At 52.0% G+C, this 25,349-nt stretch overlaps 1 protein-coding gene across 4 annotated transcripts in view; it reads left to right on the forward strand.

Moving 5' to 3' along the window:
* The first annotated feature begins 1,108 nt into the window (after window positions 1–1,108).
* Window positions 1,109–25,349, forward strand: part of LOC103179737 (plectin) — a 61,469-nt gene continuing 37,228 nt past the window's right edge. Inside the window, exons 1-9 of one of the 4 annotated variants that reach the window (XM_042346816.1) lie at window positions 1,109–1,232; window positions 9,854–9,915; window positions 12,552–12,566; window positions 14,371–14,460; window positions 15,549–15,584; window positions 17,438–17,515; window positions 17,727–17,819; window positions 20,704–20,870; window positions 24,604–24,719. In XM_042346816.1, the coding sequence (XP_042202750.1) occupies window positions 1,124–1,232; window positions 9,854–9,915; window positions 12,552–12,566; window positions 14,371–14,460; window positions 15,549–15,584; window positions 17,438–17,515; window positions 17,727–17,819; window positions 20,704–20,870; window positions 24,604–24,719 (766 nt within the window). In that variant the 5' untranslated portion in view covers window positions 1,109–1,123. Of the gene's footprint in view, window positions 1,233–6,355; window positions 6,488–9,853; window positions 9,916–12,551; window positions 12,567–14,370; window positions 14,461–15,548; window positions 15,585–17,437; window positions 17,516–17,726; window positions 17,820–20,703; window positions 20,871–22,220; window positions 22,833–24,603; window positions 24,720–25,349 lie in introns of those variants that run through there. The other 3 variants (XM_042346817.1, XM_042346818.1, XM_042346819.1) reach the window with 3 other exon arrangements.

Here is a 25,349-nt window from a genome sequence, read left to right on the forward strand (position 1 = left end):
GCCCGTATCGCCTCCTGCATTGTCTCTTACTCCCGCAAATGCCCTGGTACTCCCCTCAGGCCGTCAGGACCCTTATCTACGCTTTCATCATGTGCCGGATGGACTATGCCAACTCTCTGCCCGCCCAACTCTTCCCTCCACAAATGGCAGACCATCAACAACCGTACAGCTTATGTCCTCTCCTGCACCAGGCTCCGTTAGCCTATCACCCCCCATCCTCGCCTGGCTCCACTGGCCCTCCATCCCCCTTGGCCTCTACCCCCTCCCGAATCCAAACCCCTGCTTTATTTGCAACTTATAACTTGTATAACTTATAACTTATAACTCGTCCCTACCCAATGCGAAAGGCGTTTACATAAATGCCATTTACTGTTATTCTTGATGTGTAAATACAGTATTGGGCACTGTCGAGCTGTAAATACAAGCACTTTGATGTGCAAATACACTCAAACAAATACACTAAAGATCCGTGTTGCTATCAGGGTTGGGGCGGGGGAGGGAGTGGTGTGGTGTTGGGGTGGGGTGGCTTCTCCCGACAATTTCCCCCGGATAAAGTTAGTCATTCGCTGCATGACTGTGTGTGGAATATTGCTGTGAGTGAGTGCAAATTGTCTGCCGCGTTTCCGACAATGGAAAGTTCTTTTTCTCCCCCTATTTTGACGGGGAGGCTTAAGACGGCTGCTGAAAGGGGACCGGAATCTGGTTGGAAACATGCTGTTGCCCTTTTTATTTGTCGGTTCCAGCCCAGTTCTAGTTGCCGCTGCTGCTGATGGGGGGGCCCCGCCGGGGTACATTTTCCTGGCAGACCTCGAGGAGCTGCGGTTTTTATTGATGTACATTAGGTTTTATTTATGAGCAGAGGGAGTGGTTTGTGAACTTGGCTCTGGCTGTGTGCCGTGGTAGCAGTGTCTGATATAGAAATGATGGCTTGTAACACGAGACGCTCTGAGACTGCGGGGCGGAGAGTCCAAAGACTAGCCAGGAGAACACCCCATGAGGCAGAGGGAGAGAGGGAGAGAGCAGGAACACGGAAGCTGGGATCAATCAGTTGCTCCCAGCCTGGCCGTGGACACTACTCTCATCTCAGGAGCGAGGAAGCCAGTACCCAGGGAATCTGGTCACAATGTGGCAACACCTTTACACAGAGCAGCACGTCAGTACCTCAGCCTGGCTCACCTACAGCCGAGAAGAAGAGGTCAACGCTTACCTCCAGGGGCAGATGTGCTGTGTGGGTGGGTATAGAAAGGGTACAGAGCTGGCAACATGTGGATCTCTCTCACACATTTGCCACAGTCGACCATGCCGTTCTCCTTCACCGCCTCTCCTCCTTCATCCACCTTAGTGGCACTCGCACGGTTCGAGTCCTATTTAACCAACCGCCTCCATTTCATCTCAGCAAATGATTTCTCCTCCCACCCCCCCCGCCCGGTCACCTGCAGGGTACCCCAGGGCTCCTTCCTTGGCCCTCTTCTTTTCCTTATCTGTATGCTCCCACGAGGTGATGTCATCCGCAGATACGGGGTAAACCTCCACATGTATGTGGATGACACACAAACCTACTTTCCCTCCTCCAGTACCAACTCCAGGTCCACCGATGTTCTATCAGATTGTCTGGCAGACATCAGGGCCTGGATGATTGCAAACTTCCTGCAGCTGAATGAGGACAAGATGGAAGCCATACTCCTTGGCTCCCATCAATGTCTTCACTCCTGTGGATCTAAACTCCTCAACCTCCCTGAGCTCTCCCTCAGACTCACCGAACCAGTGCACAACCTAGGCATCTGGTTCGACCCCCAACTGTCCTTCCTCCCCCACATCTGGTCCCTGACCAGGAACATCTTCTTCCACCTCCGACCGTACCTTCTCCCAAAAGCAGCCGAAAACCTTGTGCATGTGTTTGTCGCTTGGATTACTCCAATGCACTCAAGTCCTGCCTGAAGGCCACCTCCCCCCCCCCCCAGCTCGGAGTCAGGTGGCGCCACTGTTACGCGCTCTGAGACACTACCCTGTGTGGAGGGCACTATATAACTGCAAGCTGTTGTTGTTGTTGCGTGTAGAGATGGCACCAAGCTGGCACTGTATGGGTCCGTATCTCTAGGGAGCCTGTTCCATAGATATCTATGGAACACGCTCCCTAGAGAGATGGTGGAAGCAGAAAGTGTAAATTCTTTCAAATGTGTGTCAGCCTCTCGCTTCAGAGTCAGAAGGTTGTGGGTTCAAGCCCCAGGTCGGGACTTGAACTCACATGGTCTAAGCTGACACTCCAGTGCCTTGCGAGTATGCTCTGCGTTGTCGGAGGTGCCGTCCTTCGGATAAGACGTAAAAAACCCAGTCCCGTCTGGCTGTTCAGGTGGACGTTAAAGATCCCATGGCACTACTCGAAAAGAGAAGGGAATTTCTCTCTCCCGTGTCCTGGCCAACAATCCCCCAAATAAAATTGGTCACTCGCTCCACGGCTGTTCGTGGGCCGTCTCGGTGCGCAGTGAGCTGCTGCGTTTTGTCCACAAAGTACACAGTCAATCGAATTTACAGTGTGTCCCGTGAAGTGCTTTGAGATGTCTCAATGACGTGATAAGGCGCTGTATCAAATGCAAGGATAATGAAATGCAAATTTGACCGGTTTCTTTTAGGAAATAATATTTGGGGACACAGTATGTGAGCGAGTGGTTCAGGACATGACACCCGCATGCGATTGCCAGGATGGATGGTGGAAAGCCAACTGGATGGACCTTGGTCTTTTTTCGTCTTAACATTTCCTAAGTACCTGTAAAGATGCTGGCACAGAGTGGAGGGTGTGTGTGGATACAGAGAGGGCACAGTGCGTGGGTATAGAGAGGGCACAGTGTGTGGGTACAGAGAGGGCCCAGTGTGTGGGTACAGAGAGGGCCCAGTGTGTGGGTACAGAGAGGGCCCAGTGTGTGGGTACAGAGAGGGCCCAGTGTGTGGGTACAGAGAGGGCCCAGTGTGTGGGTACAGAGAGGGCCCAGTGTGTGGGTACAGAGAGGGCCCAGTGTGTGGGTACAGAGAGGGCCCAGTGTGTGGGTACCGAGAGGGCCCAGTGTGTGGGTACCGAGAGGGCCCAGTGTGTGGGTACAGAGAGGGCCCAGTGTGTGGGTACAGAGAGGGCCCAGTGTGTGGGTAAAGAGAGGGCCCAGTGTGTGGGTACAGAGAGGGCCCAGTGTGTGGGTACAGAGAGGGCCCAGTGTGTGGGTACAGAGAGGGCCCAGTGTGTGGGTACAGAGAGGGCCCAGTGTGTGGGTACAGAGAGGGCCCAGTGTGTGGGTACAGAGAGGGCCCAGTGTGTGGGTACAGAGAGGGCCCAGTGTGTGGGTACAGAGAGGGCCCAGTGTGTGGGTACAGAGAGGGCCCAGTGTGTGGGTACAGAGAGGGCCCAGTGTGTGGGTACAGAGAGGGCCCAGTGTGTGGGTACAGAGAGGGCCCAGTGTGTGGGTGAGGGAGACGGTGGAAGCAGAAAGTGCTGATTCTTTCAAAAGCAGATTACATAGATTTGTGTTAACATTATCCCGGGATACAGTCTACAGTTTGGGAGGTGACATGTGCTGTCAGGATAACCGAAAGCGAACTGGATGGACCTTGGTCTTTTTTTGTCCAGGGGACAGAGCTGATGTGTATGTTGGTGCATGTTCTGTTGTATGTGTTGGTGTGTGTGCATTGGTGTGCGCGTTGGCGTTGGTGTGTGTGCTGGTGTGTGTGTTGTGTGTATTGGTGCATGTACTGTTGCATGTGTTGGTGTGTGTGTTGGTGTGTGTATTGGTGCCTGTACTGTTGCATGTGTCGGTATGTGTGTTGGTATGTGTGCTGGTGTGTATGTTGGCACGTGTGTTGGTACGTGTGTTGGTGTGTGTGCTGGTGCACGTACTGTTGCATGTGTGTGCTGGTGTGTGTGCTGGTGTGTGTGCTGGTGTGTGTGTCGGCAGGTGCGTTGGCGTGTGTGCTGGTGCACGTACTGTTGCATGTTTTGGTGTGTGTGTTGGTGTGTATATTTGCTCTGTGTTGATATGGATTGAGCTGGAGGCAACGATTATGATGGAGTTAGCTGCCACTTGAACAGGTCGATCTGTTCTCAGGGAGGGTCCATCTGGGGGACTGGGATGTCTTTCTGACGTGAAGGGTGCCACACAAGTGTAACGTGTTGTTGTTGTCTGTCTGTCGGGACAAACGGGTAACACACACTGTCCATGACACTGACACCACATTGCCCTCACTCCGCTCCCACCGCTCCCACTCACACTGCTCAAACCCACACTACCCCCTCTCCACCCCCCCGCATCCACACAAACACACACACACACCCTCCACCCCCACCCACCCACCCCCTTTAGGTGGGATTTCAAAGCGTGGGGCGGGGGTGGGGGGGGAAACGAGACGAAGAGATTGAGAGAGAGAGAGAGTTCACATCGCTCACACTACAAAATCTCTCCCCTCAGAAGTGATTGACGGACTGGAATCTAATCCAAGGGGATGTTTTGGGGGAATTATATATAGAGTAACAAATCCTGGGAGTGATTTACAGGACGCAATCTAATTCCAGAGTTCAAAGAAAGTGGGAGGAGGTGGGGTGTCGTATGAATAGAATAACTGATTCCAGGAGTAAATTAAAGGTTGAAGCCAAATGGGGTTGGGGTTCAGGGTGTTTATATATAGAATAATGTACCCCCCCCCCACCCCCCCCACACATAACCCCCCGCCGCCCCCCAACACACACTCCACACACACACACACACACACCCCACACACAACCCCAACTCCATACCTACCCCATACACCACCTCCATACACACCCCCTGCACACGCCCCCACTCCAAACACACCCCTTGCGCACACCCCCTCCACACACACACCTACACTCTCCACACAGCCTACCTCCACACACACACCCCCTCCACACTCACACCAGCCCTCCACACACACACCCTCTACACCCCCTCCACGCACACCCACACACACCCTTCACACACACACCCTCCATATGCACCCTCTCCACACACAGCCCCTCCGCCACACTCAGACAGACCCCTACATAGACACACACACACACCCTCTACACCCCCTCCACACACACCCTTCACGCACACACCCTCCATATACACCCCTTTCACGTCGGGAGGACGTCCCAAGGCGCTGGTGTCCGATGTGAAAGGTGTTAAAATATGTGCTGGTCATTAGACTCTGTGATTGAAACGTTGCGAACTGTGTACTGTGCCCTTTGTCTGCTCTGAGACGCTCTGAGACGCTGTCCGGCGTGGAGGGCACTGTGTAAATCCAAGTTGTTGTTGTTGTTGCGGTGTGTGTGTGTACGCTCTGCGCATGCTGGCTCAAGCGCTCTGGGACCCTGCCCTGCGTGAGGGGTGCTATACAAATGCAAGTTGTTGTTTGTTGTGCACTGTGTGTGGTCTGTGTGATCTACGTGTGGGCTGTGTGCGCTCTCTGTGGGCTGTGCAAACGCTCTGCTTGTCGGCACTTCCCAACCCCTCCCTCCTCAGGCTGCAGATAACCCAGAACTCTGCAGCCCGTGTCCTCTCCCGCACCAAACTCCGTGACCACATCTCTCCCACTCTCACCCGACTCCATTGGCTCCCTATCCTTCAGAGGATCCAGTTCAAGATCCTGGTCCTCACCTACAAAGCCCTCCCTGGCCTTGCCCCACCCTACCTCTGCGACCTGCTAACCCCCTACCAACCCACCCATTCCCTCCGCTCAGTCGGCTCTGACCTGCTCCACGTCCCCCGACCCACCCACCCCACCATTGGCGGGAGAGCCTTCAGCCACTCTGCCCCCAACCTCTGGAATTCCATCCCCCAGTCACTCCGCCTCACCCCCTCCTTAGCCTCCTTCAAGTCCCGCCTCAAGACCCTCCTCTTCGAACATGCCATTGGCCACCCCACTTCCCCCTCCCCTCCCTTACCCCCCAACCCCAGCTCGGGTCTGAAACGCTGTAGTCTGTCCAGCGCCTTGGGACGTCCTCCCGATGTGAAAGGTGCTATACACATGTAATCTGTGCGGTCCGCGCGCGCTCCGTGCGGTCCGCGCGCGCTCCGTGCGGTCCGCGCGCGCTCCGTGCGGTCCGCGCGCGCTCCGTGCGGTCCGCGCGCGCTCTGTCAGCTGTGGAGACATTCCTGAGCTGTGCTGGGTGCGAGCCGCACCTTCCCAGTTGCTCCACACCACACCTTTCAGGCGTTGGGCGTGTCTGTGTGAGTCTCTCTCTCTTGAGCGAGAGGAGGCAGGCTGTGAGCGGACAAAGCGAGCACAGAGGAGGCACTCAGTCAGCACAGTCAGCTCAGCTCAGCCTCGCAGACAGCGCACAGAGAGCTCCAGACTGACAGACAGCACTCAGAGAGGACAGCCCGACCGACAGGCAGAGCAATGCCCAGGCAACAACAAGCCACTCCAAATGGAGCGAGCAGGAGACTGCCTTCCGACGACAGGCACTATCTGGACATGTTAAAATCCACAGAAGGCAGGAAAGGTATTTATTTAAATGTGTGGGTTTGGGAAGTCGCGGAGAAGGGTGGAGGGAAAGGGTTAATTATATTGCTGCGGTTGAGGCGTTGTTAATGCTGTAAATCTATTCAGGAAATTTCCGTTTACTGCTTCCTCTTCGGCTGTTAACTTTGGGTGTTCCTGGGCACAGCCCGTGGCATCTAGTGGGCACAGCCCTGGGGATCTATTGGGCACAGGCCAGGGGCTCTAGTGAGCACGGTCCGATAGTTTCCTGGGCACAGTCGGGCATCTCGTGGGCATACCTTGGTTGTCTCACCGCCACCAATAACATCAACATGCGTTTATATGGCGTCCCTCAGGCGGGGTAGCGACCCAGAGCGCTTGATAATGGCGGAGCATGAAGCTGAGCCGTGGGGAGGTTACCGTAGGCACGATCGGAGTGGAAGGTCTTCAGGAGGAGGGAGGGGACAAGGCGGAGGGGGTTGCCGGAGAATATTTCAGAGTTTCGGGGTGTCGTGGCTGAAAGTGCGGCCGCTAATGGTGGAACGGAGGGCACAAGGGTCTACTGGGCACAACAGCTTATCATGAGCTTTCGTGCTGTTAGTTATCAGACTTGATCCACGGCCACGGCGTGTACCTGACTGGGCTGTGGAGGATTAGGAGGTTCAGGAGTGTCGCTGTAAGAGTTAACAGGGAGGTTACAGGGAACTTGTTGAAGCAGAGAATTATCAGGAACGTGGAATGTTTTGGCAGCCGACCCTGTCAGGATCTGAGACTATAAAAACATGTAACGTGCGGTGAAAGATTATAAAAGAGCAGGGAAATGGGGTTATAGTAGAGAGCTCCAGTGGGGGAAGCGAGCACCAGCGCAGACACAATGGGGAAAGAGCAATGTCGTCTGCAGTGATGTAGCAACAGGATGTTCACTCCAGGTGTTACTAAATCCCCAGTCTGATAGTTGACAAGATGATGTGTCATGGTGCACAGTCCAGACTGACAGTGGTTGGAGCAGGGCTGCATCGTTAGAGGATGAGATGTTCACCTGAGGATCCAGTCTGTGCCTGTTCAGGTGGATGTTAAAGAACCTCCTAAAGGGAATGTCAGAATCGAGCCCACCCTCTTGTGGTCTGTAATCTGGCTCCTGAGCCAGGCAGGTCTGCTGTAGTCCAGGGCGTTGCTGATGACAGCACAGCCAACCTGGCTCATCAGCAGGACTTGGAAGGGCAGACCAGTCACCGGGGTCAGGGTATCCTCCCACTCAGCTCCTGTTAACTCTGCAAGCCACAGGCCTTAACAGGTAGGGTGGTCCTAGCCAGACAAGCAGCAGGAAGCTTGCCAGACAATTGCTTTCACGAGGAAACTGTGGTTTTAGCTGGTTAGACTCCAGCAATTATCCCAACTTGCACTCTGGGGTCCCCAAGCCTTGGCTCTCACCAACCTGCGCCTAATACTCTCCAGAATTAAATAAGCAGACTGCCTCCCTCCGGGGAGAGTGGATTCTGTTCCAGACGTGGAAATTTCCGTGTCTAGGTGCCTGCCATATCTGGAACTCTTAAAGTGGTTAAAGTCTTTTAAGCACGGTAATGGATTTACACGTGTATCGGATACCCGGCTGATCGAGGAAAAGAGAAATCGTGCAAGGCAATAAGATCAGTCGTTCAATTCGTGGCTGTTTGTGGGACGTCGCCATTTGCAAATGGACACAACCTTCGACATGTTTCGGCATTTTACCTTGTATGTGTTACGGTCCGGAATTATTTGATTATTTTGCCACACAAAATACACAGTCACTCCACTTTACAGTATATTCTGTGAAGCGCTTTGAGACGTCTCAACGGTGTGACAAGGCGCTGTATCAAATGCAAGGATTATTGTTATTATATACATTATATTATGACTCTGGTAGCTTGTATGTGTGTGGTTTGAATACAGAACTGGGGTTCTGCCGTGGACATCCCCTTGGACTGTCCCTCCTACCCCACCCAACTCCCCCGCCATCTTGCGCGATTTCTCTCTCTCTCCACGGACTATCCCCCCGGATTGCACTGGAGTGTCAGGCTAGATTACGAGCACAAACTCCCTGACTTGAACTTAATATCTTCAGACTCAGAAGTGAGAGCGCTACTAACTAAGCCCAGCAGATCCACACATCCCAGATGCCCACGGTCTCACATTGGGTGCCCAGAAATGTGCCAATACTCCCTGATAATTGCGAAGCGCTTTGAGGCAGCTCACGACGTGATAAAGAGTTACATCCAACGCCAGGGTTATTTATGAAGTTTGGACCCAGTACAAGGTCTGGGCACTGTGATATAGAGCAAGATTCGCTTTAATGTGAGAGTCTTCACGTGCCCGGCAGCTATCGGTTTGTACGTGAGTCACTCATATGTGGTGTGGGGTGATATGATCAGACAGATTAGACAGGAAATGGGGCACCAGCGGAGAGGGCTCAGCCTGCTGTGGGGATGCCAATATGATGAGTCAGGTTTGAATGCTCCATTACAGGAAGGATGTCATTGGAGATGGAGAGAGGGGTGCAGCACGTAGTCACTGGGATGATCCCGGGTTTGGGATAATATATTTAATTCTAAGAGAGGCTGAGCTATGTTGGCACTCAGTCGCGCTGCTCACTGCAAGGAGGAGGCTGAAATTGGAGTGGGTTTCCCTCCACTCAACGGGTTCCGGCCTGCTCCATGTTCCCCCGCCCTACCCAGCCTCACCATCAGCCTTCAGCCTTTCTGTCCCCCACCCTTTGGAACTCTATCCCACATTCCCTTCACCTCACCCTCTTCCATGCCTCCTTCAAGGCCCATTTCAAGACCATCTTCTACCAAACCTTCGGTCACCCTCCTACCCTCACCCTCCCTGCCCTCCACACCTCCTGATCCCAACCCCCAGCTCGGGTTCAAATCCCGGACTGTCCAGCACCTTGGCACATCCTCCTGACATGTAATTTGTTGTTGTCTACGGGAGGTGGGCAAGATGTGTACAAGTTTCCGGGTTGTGCTGGGCTGAGTATCAGGCTGCGGGTTTAGCGTGGACGGTCAGTGTAGACAGTCGGTGGGGATGGCCACTGGGGTCAGTTATTGGGGATGATCGGTGGGGAGGGTCGGTTGTCATAGTAAGTAGTTACTATTGACTCTTTTTCCATTTATCACATGTGTTCCACATGTTTCAGCCAAATAATCATCAGTATTAATGTTCCTGATGGAATCTTGCTCCCTCTAGCACTGTAGCTCCTCACCCACCAACCATCAACAAGACGACTAATCCTGGACATCAACCATTACTCCAGAACCCGGTTTACTCCAGACCCCTTTGTCTCCTGGCCGTTAGCAAGGTGGCCACGGCCTCGATGGAGGATCTGACTGGATTTTATTTTCCTCCACAGACGAACGAGACCGAGTGCAGAAGAAGACGTTCACGAAATGGGTCAACAAGCACCTGATGAAGGTGGGTCGAGTGCAACGGTGTGCAAATAGTGCACAATAGGGGTGCAACAGCCTAGAGTGCAATAGTGTGTAATGCTGTGTAATAGTATGTAATTGTGGTGCATAATGGTGGGTAATCATGGGCTTAGCCAAGGACGGACCTGGGTAGGTTATGCTCACCCATTTAGCACCTACCCCACCCATTGCTCTCATACCTCCCGTTCTGGCTCTCTACTCGACTCGAGAGAGAGTGGAAACCTTTGGTCATTGCCTCGCCACCGGAAGTTGGTGCCCATCCAAAATTTTCATCGCTAGCTACGCCTCTGTATGTAATTGTGTGTAATAGTGCATAATTGTGATAGTGGGTGGCAAGCTCAACTGTGTATCTCGCCGAGTGTGCGTCTCGCTCGCTGTTATTGTGTGCGCGGGAGCTCAGTGTTAACACGGAGCTGTGTGTGTTAACTTGGGGTGGGGCTGGGTGAAATCATTCACCGTTTACTGCCCATTTCCCCCCAAACCCTATTATATTCATAATGTTTCAACCTCGTCTTGAATCATCTTTTAAAGCTGTTTCTGTGATTCCGCCCAGTCCTGATAACCTTGCCTTCTGGTGACGATCCTTAATTGATATCCTCCGGTTACTGACTCACCCACCGCAGCCAATCGCAATCTACCTCAGAATAAGATTATAATAATTAAATAATAAAGAATAAAATGACCTCAACTTACCTCAGAACAAAACAATATCATTACACGATAAAGAATAAAATGATAAAATATCTCAATTTACTTCAGAATCTCATAATAATAAATAATTATTGTTATTAATAATATATTGTTATAAATAATAATGTTTTGCCCACAAAATAGGCAGTCACTACACTTTACAGTCTGTCCTGTGAAGCGCTTTGAGTTTCAATGGTGTGGTAAGGCGCTATATCAAATGCAAGGGTTATTATGGTTTTATATTAATAATAAAAAAGAGAAAAAAAAGGCTCATCTCAAGACCTTCCCCTTTGAGGTTGTTTTCAGCTACTTTCCCACCCCCTATTGACCCCAACCCCCAGCTCGGGTGCAAACCTATAACTGTCCTGTGCCTTGCAACGTCCTCCTGATGTGAAAGGTGCTGTACAAATGCAATATTGTTGTTGTTGCTGAATCCAGCGTTCTCAAACCTGCATTGGCTCTGCATTGTGATTCAGTGAATTCCAAGTTAATGTGTGCCATCGCCAGTGTGTGCCAGGGTGAGCGTCACCGGTGTGGCAAGTTATGTGCTGCCAGTGTGCACCGAGGTGTGTGTTCTGAGAGGTGTGTGCCGAGCTGTGTGCCGAGCCGCCTGCCAAGGTGGGCTCGCGTCGGACTGGCCGTGGCCTCAGGCAGCACTGGGATGGGAGGCGGAGGCGGAGGCAAGCTGGGCGTTGGCTGCAAAGCCACAGGAATGCTCTCTGCCTTCTCAGTCTCCAACTTCAGTGTTTCCAACAACCGTTGAAACAAGCAGAGTGAGTCACAAGGCCAACGCCCAACCTCCCTCCCTCCCTCCCTCCCTCAGCTCAGAATAATAGCACAATGTTTATTCCTCTCGGGAATCAGAAAGTTGCGCAGTGGTTAGCGTGGTCGCTTTTGCAAGAGAGACGACCTGGGTTTGATTCCTGGGCGAAACGTTCGCTTCCTTACTCCACACGCACTCTGTTTACCCAGCAGTAAGTAGGAAACCCGGTGGGCGGAATGCTTTTCCTGGGGTAATAATCCCTTCGAAAAATAAATAATAATAATAATTTGGTCGCTCAATCCATGACTGTTTGTGGGACACTCCTGTGTGCAATTGTCTGTCGCATTTCACCCACAAAATGCACACTTTACAATATACACTGTGAAGTGCTTTGAGCCGTCTGAACGTCATGATAAGGAGCTATATCAAAGTCGAGGATTATTATTAACTATCCCGAGCTGGTAACCCCTGACACAGTCTGCCACACAGGGGGTATCTGAGAGCCAGTGTGTCACTCCGGTATTGCTGACAGAATCACACAATTCCTCCATAATAGTGAGTGGTTTTCAGACCTTTTCAGATTCCACCCTCGTAAGACGGAGAATCTGTGCTGAACATCTCTGCCCATCTCAAGCCTGACATCAAACTCAAGGCGCATTCAGCCTCTATCATTGTGTGTGTTACACTATCTGTCACTGTGTGTGTAACTGCCTCTGTCAATGTGTGTGTTACTGTCACTGTGTGTGTTACTGTCTCTGTCACTGTGTGTGTGTTACTGTCTCTGTCACTGTGTGTGTTACACTATCTGTCACTGTATTGTAACTGCCTCTTGTCACTGTGTGTCTTACTGTATTTTTCACTCTGTGTTTTATTGTCCCTCTGATACTGTAACGATGCAGGAAAAGATTAATTGTGACCCTTTGTTTCTTTTCCCCCCTTTCTTCCTGTCTTTTTTACTTTCTCTTTCATTCTGTGTCCTGTGTCCACCTTCTCTGATTCTTTCACTGAATCTCTCTCTCACTTTCTCTCTCCCTCTCTCCATCAATCTCATACTCTGCCTCTCACACTCTCATTCTCACACTCTTTCACTGACTCTCTGACTTTCACACTCTCTCACTCATACTCTGCCTCTCTCTCTCTCTCTCTTTGCCCTCACTCCTCTCTTTCAGCACTGGAGAGCGGAGGTATGTGACTCTCTTGTTCTGTGGTTCTTTTTCTGAGAGGTTGGTGCACAACTGGGGCTAACACATTGTGGATTGATTGTCTGGCACTCGTTACACAGCAGGAACAGGGGTTCGGGTAAAGGTGGGGTTCAGGTTAAGGTTGGGGTAATGGGATAAGGGTGGGGTATGGTGTTAAGGCTGGGGTTTGTCGTTAAGGCTGGAGCTTGAGTTAGGGTTGTGGTTTGGAGTTACGACTGGGGTTGTGTTTATGGTTAATTTCTTTATGGATTGGGTTTGGTTATGGTGAGAGTTGGTTACGGTTCGGTTTGGTTATGGTTAGTTATATTTGGGTTGGGTTGGGTTTTGTTAGAATTAAGGTTGGTATGGTTCAGTATGGTTTGATTATGGTTAGAGGTGGGCATAGTTGGGTTATGGTTAGGGTTGGGTTATGGTTAGGATTGGGTTATGGTTGGGTGATGGTTAGGGTTAGGCTAGGGTTGGGCTATGGTTAGGGTTGGGCTATGGTTAGGGTTGGGTTATGGTTAGGGTTGAGTTAGAGTTGGGTTTGGGTTGGGTTATGGTTAGGGATGAGTTATAGTTGGGTTAGGGTTGGGTTATGATTAGGGTTGAGTTATGGTTAGGGTTGTGTTATGGTTGGGTTATGGTTAGGGTTGAGTTATGGTTAGGGTTGTGTTATGGTTGGGTTATGGTTAGGGTTGGGTTATAGTTTGGGTTGGGTTACGGTTAGGGTTGGTTATAGTTGGGTGGATTTACGATTCAGATTAAACTCGCAATGTTGGCTGTTATCACCTCTCACTTCACATGCTCCAGCATCCATTTAATCTGTTCTCCACCCCCCAGAAGCTCTGTAGCCTTGATCCCCGACAGCATGGCTGTGTTTGCTCTGCATGACACCGAGCTGCTTGTTCCTCCCACTTACAATGGGCTCATTCTTTTTCATTGCTTAATAAATGACTGTGATGACATTTATGGTTAATCTAATCCATAGAATGTTTTATTTATGATTCAAAATGTCACTCTGGTTATGTACGGGTGCAGTCACATTCACTACGCAATGTGAACAGAGGGCCAGCACCAATGATGGTATTAGAGAACAGGAAATGTCTCAGGTTACATCTGTGTAAGCCGCCACCACTGATGAATGTGACTTGAGCTGTAATGGCTCTCAATGGCATTGGTTCTCCTGTAGCTGAGGTCCTCAATAAATTATTCCAGCGATACAGAAGCACCTCATTCCCTTCCTGCTTCCACCTCCTCTTCTCCCTCTCCCTCATCTCTCAAGGATTCCAGAGATTGGGTGTGAAGGGTGAATGTGGAGGGTGGGGGCGGAGGGTGGGTGTGAAGTGGGGGAATTGAGAGGTGTGGTGGATGTGAGGCGAATAGTGGGGGTGTGAAGGTTGGGTGTAGAAAGGGGTATAAAGCGTAGTGGTTAGCGCGCTCACCTCACAAGTGAGAGGACCTGGGTTTGATTCCTGGGCGGGGCATGGTTTCTTACTCCACCAGCCTCTGTTTCCCGAGCAGTAAGTTGGAACCCGGTTGTTAGTCGATTGGCGGATCACTTTTCTGGGGGTAATAATCCCTTCAAAAATATATAATTTGGTCACTCGATCCATAAAACTGTTTGTGGGACATTGTTGTGCGCAATTGGCTGCCGTGTTTCACCCACGAAATACACAGTGAATTCACTTTACAGTATATTCTGTGACGCACTTTGTTACGACTCAACAACATGATAAGGCGCTGTATCAAATGCAAGGATTATTATATGATAATTATTATAAAGTGTACACTCTGTCTCGCCCAGGCCCAGCAGAGCGTGGATGACCTCTACGAAGATTTACGTGATGGACATAACCTGATTTCACTGCTCGAGGTCCTGTCTGGGGACTCACTGGTGAGTAGCCTGGAGATCTGGGGACCGGTGTCTAACCACAGCTGTTTTTCCCCATGCAATGCCGTTGGCAGAGAGCCTTCCACACGTGGCACTCACTGCCAGTCTTTGCGAGTGAGAACCAGTGCCTTTCAGTCCTGTAACACACGTCACAGAGATGGGGTCAGATGTCTCCTGGATGTGTGATAGCTGATATCTCGGTGTGAAGGTTAAATATCTTGCTGGGCCTTCAACGGTTCTATGTCAGCCATCTGCGGCCGTGATTACCCCCCCACACACACACACACTCAGACCTGACGCCCTACAGGCAGTCACATGGGGGTGGGGAGGAAGGGATAGTCAGATGGTAGGGGGCCAGTCACCCTGTGAGGGGTTATCCCCCCGGGGTGGGGGGGGGGTTGTGCGAGGAGGGTGACTGAAGGTGCGGTTGAAGAGGAGGGTCTTGAGATGGGACTTGAAGGAGGGGGCGAGGCGAAGGGACTGTGGAATAGATTTCCAAAGGGTGGCAGCAGAGAGGCTGAAGGCCCGGCCCTCCGATGGTGGGGACAGCCGGGTGGGGGAGGGGTTGTAGATCAGGCCAGAGCCCGCTGAGTGGAGGGAGCGGACAGGTAGGTATGGAGTTAGCAGGTCCCAGAGGTAGGGAGGAGCAAGGCCATGGAGGGCTTTAATGGCGAGGACTTTGAACTCTATCCTCTGGGGGATGGGGAGCCACTGGAGTCAGGCGAGGATGGGGGTGATGGGGTCATGGAGCCTGGTGTGGAGCTCTGAATGACCTGATTGGGGTTGGTGAGAGGTGGTGGGGGGGTGGGGGGCGGGTTGGGGTTGCAGTCACGGGGGGGAGGGAGTGAAATGTTGCTTTATTTCCGCTGCTTTGTATTCTGTCCCTTTTCTTGTTTGCTGAACTGTACCCTAACCTTCCTCTACCTCGTCCCTCCTCCTCCCTTCCTCTCCCACATCCCCTCCACTCCTCTCGTCCCGCCTCTCCATCGTTCCCTCACGCCGTTGTCTCCCGTTTTTACCCGCCCTCGCCCCCGTCTCCCTCTCCTTCTCCCTCTCTCTCGGCCCTGCCCTGCTCCACACTTGCTGTTTAGCCGAGGGAACGGGACGTAATGAAGAACGTGAGGCTGGTGAGTGGGTCTGTGGCGAGCATGAAACCATGGCGACAACTTAGGGACCAAATCCCCATCATCGGGGAGCGTCTCGCAATCACTCATTGTCAGGGAGCATCGCCCATTCAGCCAGCATCAGGGAGTGTCTTGCAGTCACTCATTAGGAGCTTCTCGCAATCACCCAGCATTAGGGAGCGTCTTTGCAAGCACTTCAGCATTAGAAAGCTTTTCGCAGTCATCTCAGGTTAGGGAGTGTTTTGTAATTGCCCAATGTCTGCCAGCATCTCTCAGTCACCCAGTGTCAGGGAGTGTCTCTCAGTCACTCAGCATCTTCGAGTGCCTCGCGATCTATCACTCACCCTCGAGGAATGTCTCCTGATCAGCCATCGTCCATCCATAAACTGGTGCTGTGCTGCACCCCATAGTGTCTGACCCACCACCACCCATTTCACGCATACATGGTTTATAGAAAGGAGGCCATTCGCCCATCGTGTCTGTGCTGGTGCTCGCTTCCCCACTGGAGCCCTTTACTCTAATCCTATTCCCTGCTCTTTACCCCTTATCTTTTCATATTAATTGCCCCCTTTATTTATTTTGACCAGAGTCTGATGAATGCTGTTAAACAGCCTGTTGTGTCAAGTGTGTGATCAAATAAGATTGCCATGTCAAACCCTCCTCTGTAATTCCACTGTCAGTGCTCTGTTCACACCCTCATGTTCCTCCCTCAGTCACCCAGTGTCAGGGAGTGTCTGTCTCTCTCTGTATCAGTGGGAATGTCCACTCAACCATGCCAGCTTCAGCCTCTCGTGTGTACACAGTCACACTTCAGAGGTGGGACAAAAGTACACACACAGACTGGCTATGTACACACAGACTGACCGTATACACACACACCCCCCCACACAGACTGACCATATACACCCCCCACACACACATACAGAGTGACCGTACACACACACACATACACACACACACGGAGTGACCGTATACACACACACACACAGACGTACCATGTTCACACACTCGGATGGACCTGTACACCACTGCTTGTTTGTTGCTAACCTGCACGTCGCCATGTCTCCCTCAATGCCAAGTGCTCACTGTTTACCAGGCTCTCTTCCAGCACCTCATTAAACACCTTCTGCAAAGCCATGTCACCAAGTGCATCACAATGTCTTTATGTTGGTATTTTTTCATCTCACACCTTCTCTCACACTCACACACTCTCACAGCTCCTCACACACTCTCACACCTCCTCACATCTTCTCACACCTCCTCATACACTCTCACACCTCCTCGCACACTCCCACACACTCTCACACCTCCTCACACTCTCACAGCTTCTCTCACACTCTCATACACTTTCACACCTCCTCACACCTCCTCAGACACTCTCACACACTCTTACACCTTCTCACACACTCTCATACTCTCACACACACTCTCACACCTCCTCACACACTCATTACACTCGTTCTCACGCCTTTTTACAATGTGTTTCACACACCTTAGTCTCTCACCTTCTCACACCTTCTCCCCTCTCTCACTCTCTTCTGACAGTCTCTGTATCTCACACATTCTGTATCTCATACTCTACCTCTCATTATGTTTCTCTCTCTCTCTCCAATGCACTCTGACTCTGTGTGTCTCTCACTCTCGTTCTCTGTCTCTCTCTGTGTGTCTCTCACACTCGTTCTCTGTCTCTCTCTGTGTGTCTCTCTCTCTTGCTTTCTCTCTCTCACAGTCGTTGTGTTTCCCTGCTGTACACTATCACAGTAAGTAGTAAATGTTGTGCTGTTTTTTGTTGTTGTTGGGGGAGTGACGTGACTCAGATTCAGACTCAGTCTGACGGCTATGTTCTGTATTCCCAGCCCCGTGAGAAGGGAAGAATGCGATTCCACAAACTGCAGAATGTTGGGATCGCCCTGGAATATCTCAAACACCGTCAGGTCAGTATCTCTCTCACTCCACCTCGCTCAGCTCTGGTCACTCTCTCACCGTCACACCCAACTCCAGGCCAATCTCACCCCCGCACTGAGCACGTGTTACTCTTGTTACTCTGGGGCTGTAATTGTTACTCCAAGGATGTGATTGTTACTCCGGGGGGGGTGGGGGTGATTGTTACTCCGGGGGGATGATTGTTATTCCGATGTGTTACAGGTCAGATTGGTGAATATTCGGAATGACGACATCGCAGATGGAAACCCCAAGCTAACCCTAGGCTTGATCTGGACCATTATCCTTCACTTCCAGGTTGGTTTGTGTTTTGGTCAGTCGGGTGACTGACACACTCGGAAACCCATCACCGTGTTTAGGACTATCCAAACCAAACTGAGAATTCCATGTCTCCCGCCTACACATGGAAATCCCAGAGACAGATTGTTGGAATGGAATGCGCTCTTCTCTCTCCCTCCCTCCCTGGAGAATTCCAGAAAGTTTCGGGCGCAGGTTGGCAAGAGCCAAGGCTTGGGAACCCCAGCGTGTGTGTCGGGTAACTGCTGGAATCTGACCAGTTAAAACCGCGTAGGTTGCCATTCATAGCACTGTCTGGCAAGCTTTCCTGCTGCGTGTCCAGCTAGGACCAGCTTATCCATTAGGACTTTGGGTTGAAGGGTTAACAGGAGCTGAGTGGGAGGATTCACTACCCGCAGTGGCTGGTCTGCCCTTCCAGGTCCTGCCGCTGAGCCAGGCCGAGCTGTGCTGTCATCAGCAGTGCCCTGGAATACTGCGGACTCGTCTGGCTCAGGAACCGGACTAGAGACCGGCACAGAGGGCTGGCTTCGAGTCTGGCTTTCGGTTGCTAGGCACGTCACTTTGGAGTCAGTTCAGCTCCCAAGGAGACCCCGCTTACCAGCGCTGTGTGAGTGCAACTCAGGGACCCTGTGTGTGGCTCATAGAGGAGGCTGGTCAGGGCTGGGCGCTGGCAGATGTAGGTCTGGTGGGCAGACCAGATCAGACTGCTGAAAGGCTTTTTCTACACAAACCTCTTGTGATCTTGTGTTTATCTGAGCGGCCTTTGATGTGGTCAGAACACTCCCTGAAGGCAAGCTGGAGCACAGAGAACGTTTTGGATAATGTTCTACAATAAAATGGTTGAGGGCAGCCACTCCCTCTCGTCAGAAAACCCATCACGAGTGACTGTATCTGTCCTGGTGCTCGTTCCCCCCACTGGAGCTCTCTACTCTAATCCCATTCCCTGCTCTCTCCCCATGTTGTCTGTGCTGGTGCTCGCTCCCCCACTGGAGCTTTCTACTCTAATCCCATTCCCTGCTGTTTCCCTCCTACCTATTGATATTAACCCTCACACAGATTGATTGTGTCCACACACACACAGACTGATCGTGTTCACACACATACACAGACTGATTGTGTACACACACACACACACACACAGACTGAGTGTGTACACCACTGGTTGCTTGTCTCTTGCCATGTCCCCCTCAAGACCAAGTGCTCAATGTGTGCTTTGCATTTGCTTGTGCAGATTTCGGAAATCAAGGTGAGCGGTCAGTCCGAGGACCTGACAGCGAAGGAGAAGCTACTTCTGTGGTCGCTTCTTATGTAGGGGTATTACTGGGCTACTGGTGCAGTTGGGCTCCTGGTACAGTTGGGCTCCTGGTGCAGGTGTTCCTTTTGGTCTCCTGGTGCAGTTGGGCTCCTGGTGCAGGGGTACTGTTGGGCTCCTGGTGCAGTTGAGCTTCTGTTGGGCTCCTGGTGCAACGGTTCTGTCCCTTGCACCAGGTTTAGCCCTTGAATGGATCAGGTCTTATCTCTCACACCGTCTCCAAATTGACTCCGCCAACGGTTTCTCTTCCAGCCCCCGCACAATCTTGTGCGGTGTCCCTCAGGGCTCTGTCCTCGGTCCCCTCCTCTTCACCCTCTAGATGCTCCCCCTTGGTGACATCATCCGCAAACATGGGGTCAACTTCCACCTGTACGTGGATGACACCCAACTCTATCTCTCTGCCTCCACCCTCGATTCCAGGACAACTGACATCCTGACAGACTGTCTGTCAGACATCAAGTCTGGATGAGAGCCAAATTTTTACAGCTGAATGTCAGCAAGACTGAGGCCCTAACGATTGGCTCGTGCGAGCGCCTCAGCACCTCAGGCACTGGCAGCGTCAGCATCCACAGATGCACATCCCACCTCACCAAGCCAGTCAGGAACCTGGGCGTCTTGTTCGACCCTCAACTGTCCTTTCTCCCCCATATCCATGTCATGACGCGCTCTGCCTTCCCCCACCGCCGCAACATTGCCTGACTCTCCCACTGGCCAAACCCCTCAGGCCAAACCCCTCATATGTGCATTTAGCATCTCAAGGCTCGACTACAGAAACTTCCTCCTTGTCAACCTCCCCAACTCTTCCTTCCACAAGCTGCAGATCATCCACAACTCTGCAGCTCGTGTCCTCTCCCGCACCAGGCTCCGTGACCCCATCACCCCCACCCTCGTCCGGCTCCACTGGCTTCTCATCCCTCAGAGGATAGAATTCAAAATCCTCATCCTCACTTTCAAGGCAGTCCACGGCCTTGCCCCCTCCTACATCTCTGGCCTGCTGACCCCCTAAACCCAATCCTTTTGCCTTACCTCCTTCAAGGCACGATTCAAGACCCTCCTTTTCGATCATGCCTTCAGCTGACCTCCTACTTCTCTGCCCTCCCTCCTCCCAACCCTACCCCCCACCCCATACTGGAGTCCTGATCCCCGATTTTTCAGTGCCTCGGAATGTCCTCCCGACATGAAAGGCAGTTTACAAATGTAATTGTGTTGTTGATGTTTGTTGTTGTTTTGGGGCTCCTGGTGCAGGAGTCCTGCAGTGTATTCGCTGCCAATTTCGCCCACAAAACTTACTGTCAATTCACTCACTTTACGGCATATTCTGTGTATATTTGAGACATCTCAAATGTCTCAGAATATACCATAAAGTGAATAAGGTCGTAATAAGGTGCTATATCAAATACAAGGATTATTATTATTATTACTGGTGCAAATGGACTCCTGGTGCAGATGGGCTCCTGGTGCAGTTGGGCTCCTGGTGCAGGGGTACTGTTGGGTTCCTGGTGCAGTTGGGCTCTTGGTGCAGGACTCTGTTGGCCAGTGGATGAACTATGTGCTTTGCCTTTGCCTGTGCAGATTTCGGATATCCAGGTAAGCGGCCAATCTGAGGACATGACAGCGAAGGAGAAGCTGCTACTGTGGTCACAGAGGATGGTGGAGGGTTACCCCGGGTTACGGTGTGACAACTTTAGCAGCAGCTGGAGAGATGGCAAACTCTTCAACGCTGTTATCCACCGCCACAGGTCAGTGTGACATTGCTAAATGGAGTCCTGAGCGCTCGCCTTGCAAGTGAGAGGACCCGGGTTCGATTCCCGGGCAGGGCAAAACCTCCGTCAAGTTTCCTTACTCCACACGTCTCTGTTTACCCAGCAGTAAGTAGGAATCCGGTTGTTAGTCGATTGGCGGATGGCATTTCCAGGAGCAATAATCCCTTCAAAAATAAATAATCATAATAATTTGGTCACTCAATCCACGACTGTTTGTGGGACACTGTTGGGTGCAATTGGCTGCTGTGTTTCGCCCACAAAATTCACAGTCAATTCACTATAGAGTATATTCTGTGAAGCGCTTTGAAACGTCTTGGAAGATGTCATAAGGTTTGATATCAGATGCAAGCATTATTATTACCATTATAAACTCACATTGCAGGAATGCACTGCCTGAAAGGATGATGCAAACAGATTCAATAATAACTTTCAAAAGGGAATTGGATATGTACTCGAAAAGAAAAAAATGCTGCAGGTCTGTGAGGCAAGAGCGGGGGGAGTGGGACAGGTTGGTAGCTCTTTCAAAGAGCCGGCACAGGCACAGTGATTCGAATGGCCTCCTTCTGTGCTGTAATATTTTACAATTCTATGATACTGCAGCTCAGTCCCAACTCCAACACTCTAATCCTCCTCCACTGGTCAGGGTGACATTGTAACCTCACGTTACAGGAATGCACTGTCTGAAAGGGTGGTGAACATGGATTCGATAGCAGCTTTCAAAAGGGAATTGGATATGTACTTAAAAAGGAACAATTGGCAAGGCTATGGGGAAAGAATGGGGGAGTAGGACTAGTTGGGAGCTCTTTCAAAGAGCTGGCACAGGCACGATGGGCCGAATGGCCTCCTTTTGTGCTGTAACGTTCTATGGTTCTACAGCACAGCCCCAGCTCCCTCAGCTCCTAGGGTGGGTGGGTGGATGGGGGTGCGGGTGAGGAAGGGAGTGGCTGAGGGAGACAGAGTGGGTGAAGGAGGGAGAGAGAGAGGGAGTGTGTGAGGGACGGAGAGAGTGGGTGAGGGAGAGAGTGTGGGTGAGGGAGAGAGTGTGGGTGAGGGAGAGAGTGTGGGTGAGGGAGAGAGCGTGGGTGAGGGAGAGAGTGTGGGTGAGGGAGAGAGTGTGGGTGAGGGAGAGAGAGTGGGTGAGGGAGAGAGAGTGGGTGAAAGAGGGAGAGCGTGAGTGAGAGAGGGAAAGAGTGGGGGAGAGAGGGAGAGCGCGGCTGAAAGGGAGAGAGTGGGCAAAGGAGGGAGAGAGCGGGTGAAAGAGGGAGAGAGTGGGTGAAAGAGGGAGAGAGTGGTCGAAAGGGAGAGAGTGGCCGGGGGAGGGAGAGCTTGGGTGAGCGAGGGAGGTGAAGGAGAGAGTGAGTGAGCGAACCAACGAGAGGGGTGTTGGCATTGGAGCGGATTGTGGAATGGAGCTTGTGCTGCTGCTCACCGAGCTGCTGGCTGAGTTGCGATTACCTGGCAGGGGATGAATCCCAGCTGTCAGCTTCGGGAGGCGCAAACCCTCCCCTCGGAGAAGCTTCCCTTTATAAAACTGGTGTCTGGAGGCAATGGATCAGATTACTGCTGGGACTGAGCTCCTGACACTCCCTGAGCGAGCGAGAGCACACACACACACACACACACACACAGAGACAGACGCACACGAGAGAGAGAGAGAGAGAGAGAGCAACACAGCCCGGCTCAGGTGGCGGAGACACTACACTGCTAGCCACTCGAGCGAACGGAGGTTTAGAGGCACGGCCTGAAGATGATGAGTAAGAAGAAGACTAAGAAGAGGAAGGGTTCGAGAGGCTGGCACGGCTCCTCGAGGTCCCTGAGGAGCCAGCCCGACCCCCGGGTACTCATGACGTGTGAAGACATCCCTCCCGAGCCCAACACCACTGTCTCTGCGTCAGGCTCGCTCTACTCCGTCCACACTGCCGTCAGGCTGACTGAAATGTAGGCTTGGGGGCTTGCTGACCGCTTGTTACGGAGAGGGGAAGGGGTGGGCGGTTGGGTGAGAGAGAGGGGGAAAGAGAGAGAGAGAAATGGAGAGAGAGAGAGAGAGAGGGGGGGGTGAGCCCCTCCTCCCACAACCCATGTCAGCCCGCTCCGCTAGGTGTGACCTCCACTCTCGTTCCGGAGGTGACTGAGAGCGGCAGTGATTGAGTGCGTGAGGCTCAGAAGCTGTGCTGTGAGCGCTCAGTCTCCGTGAGCCTTGGAGATCAGCCAAGGACGGCTCCCGCATTGTGGGACCGCTCTGCCCCCTGATGGAGAGACGCCTCTCTTACACTTAGGGACACCCCCCCCCCCCTCCCCACCCCCTCAAAAGATATAATACCCATCCTCGCGTTTGACGTAGCGCCTTATCGCGTCTTCGAGACGTCTCAAAGCGCTTCACGGGGTACACCGTCAAGTGGATTGACTGTCTATTTTGTGGGTGAACCGCGGCGGCCGTTCGCGCACGGCCGCGTCGCACGAACCGTCGCGGAATTGAGTGACCCGCGTGTTTTTTTTTTGAGGGGTTATTACCCCCTTGGAAACCAGTCCGTCTTCTTGCTCAGCAAACAGAGGCGTGCGGAGTAAGGAAAGGCTTCGCACGCCTGGGAATGGAACCCGCTCGCGAGGCGAAATCGTTCACCGGTACGCTACAGGATCCCACATGTGAAGATTCCTTCACGCACGGAGGGCGCGGAAAGTGTGCAACTGATGAGTGTGTTTACAAGGCAGCGCGAGCTGGGACAGGAATGAGGGTGTCTGGGCCGGGGTGGGCCGGGGTGGGCCGGGGTGGGGTGGGGCGGGTGAGGGGGGAGGGATTGTGAAATAGGCTTCAAAAGATCTGCCGTGATCTAACAAACCGGTAGAGTGGCTGTGAGCACAACGGGTGTCCTCAGTCACTCACTACTAATGGTAACACTAACTCCCCTCATGTTAACACTAACTCCCCACATGTTAACACTAACTCCCCTCATGTTAACACTAACTCCCCACATGTTAACACTAACTCCCCTCATGTTAACACTAACTCCCCTCATGTTAACACTAACTCCCCACATGTTAACACCAACTCCCCTCGTGTTAACACTAACTCCCCTCATGTTAACACTAACTCCCCACATGTTAACACGAACTCCCCTCATGTTAACACTAACTCCCCACATGTTAACACTAACTCCCCACATGTTAACACTAACTCCCCACATGTTAACACCAACTCCCCACATGTTAACACCAACTCCCCTCATATTACCAACTCCCCTCGTGTTAACACCAACTCCCCTCGTGTTAACACCAACTCCCCTCGTGTTAACACCAACTCCCCTCGTGTTAACACTAACTCCCCACCTGTTAACACCAACTCCCCTCGTGTTAACACCAACTCCCCACATGTTAACACCAACTCCCCACATGTTAACACCAACTCCCCTCGTGTTAACACTAACTCCCCACATGTTAACACCAACTCCCCTCGTGTTAACACGAACTCCCCACATGTTAACACCAACTCCCCTCGTGTTAACACCAACTCCCCTCGTGTTAACACCAACTCCCCACATGTTAACACCAACTCCCCTCGTGTTAACACTAACTCCCCACATGTTAACACTAACTCCCCTCGTGTTAACACTAACTCCCCACATGTTAACACTAACTCCCCTCATGTTAACACTAACTCCCCTCGTGTTAACACTAACTCCCCTCGTGTTAACACTCTGCTGTTGATCTCCAGACCGACGCTGATCGACATGAACAAGGTTTACCGGCAGAGGAACGTGGAGAACCTGGAGCAGGCCTTCACTGTGGCCGAACACGAATTCGGAGTCACCCGACTCCTGGATCCCGAGGGTAATCAGCACTGCCACACAGATGTGTGACACACTCACTGCTCACACTCACTGTGCTCACACTCATTCACCGTGCTCACACTCACTGTATGCTAATCTCACACTCACAATTAGCACAGCCAGCGCTGAGTGACACACTCACTCACTGTCCTCACACTCACTGTACACCAATGTCACACTCGCTCACTGTGCTCACACTCACTGTACACCAATCTCGCACTCACTCACTGTGCTCACACTCGCTGTACACCAATCTCGCACTCACTCACTGTCCTCACACTCACTGTACTACACCAATGTCACACTCGCTCACTTTGCTCACACTCACTGTACACCAATCTCACACTCACTCACTGTGCTCACACTCGCTATACACCAATCTGGCACTCACTCACTGTGCTCACACTCACTGTACACCAATCTCACACTCACTGTCCTCACACTCACTGTACACCAATGTCACACTCGCTCACTGTGCTCACACTCACTGGACACCAATCTCACACTCACTCACTGTGCTCACTCTCGCTATACACCAATCTCGCACTCACTCACTGTGCTCACACTCACTGTACACCAATCTCACACTCACTCACTGTCCTCACCTCACTGTACACTAATCTCACACTCA

Source organism: Callorhinchus milii, unplaced genomic scaffold (genome assembly GCF_018977255.1).
Source record: "Callorhinchus milii isolate IMCB2004 unplaced genomic scaffold, IMCB_Cmil_1.0 Scaffold2, whole genome shotgun sequence".
Classification (NCBI taxonomy): Eukaryota; Metazoa; Chordata; class Chondrichthyes; order Chimaeriformes; family Callorhinchidae; genus Callorhinchus; species Callorhinchus milii.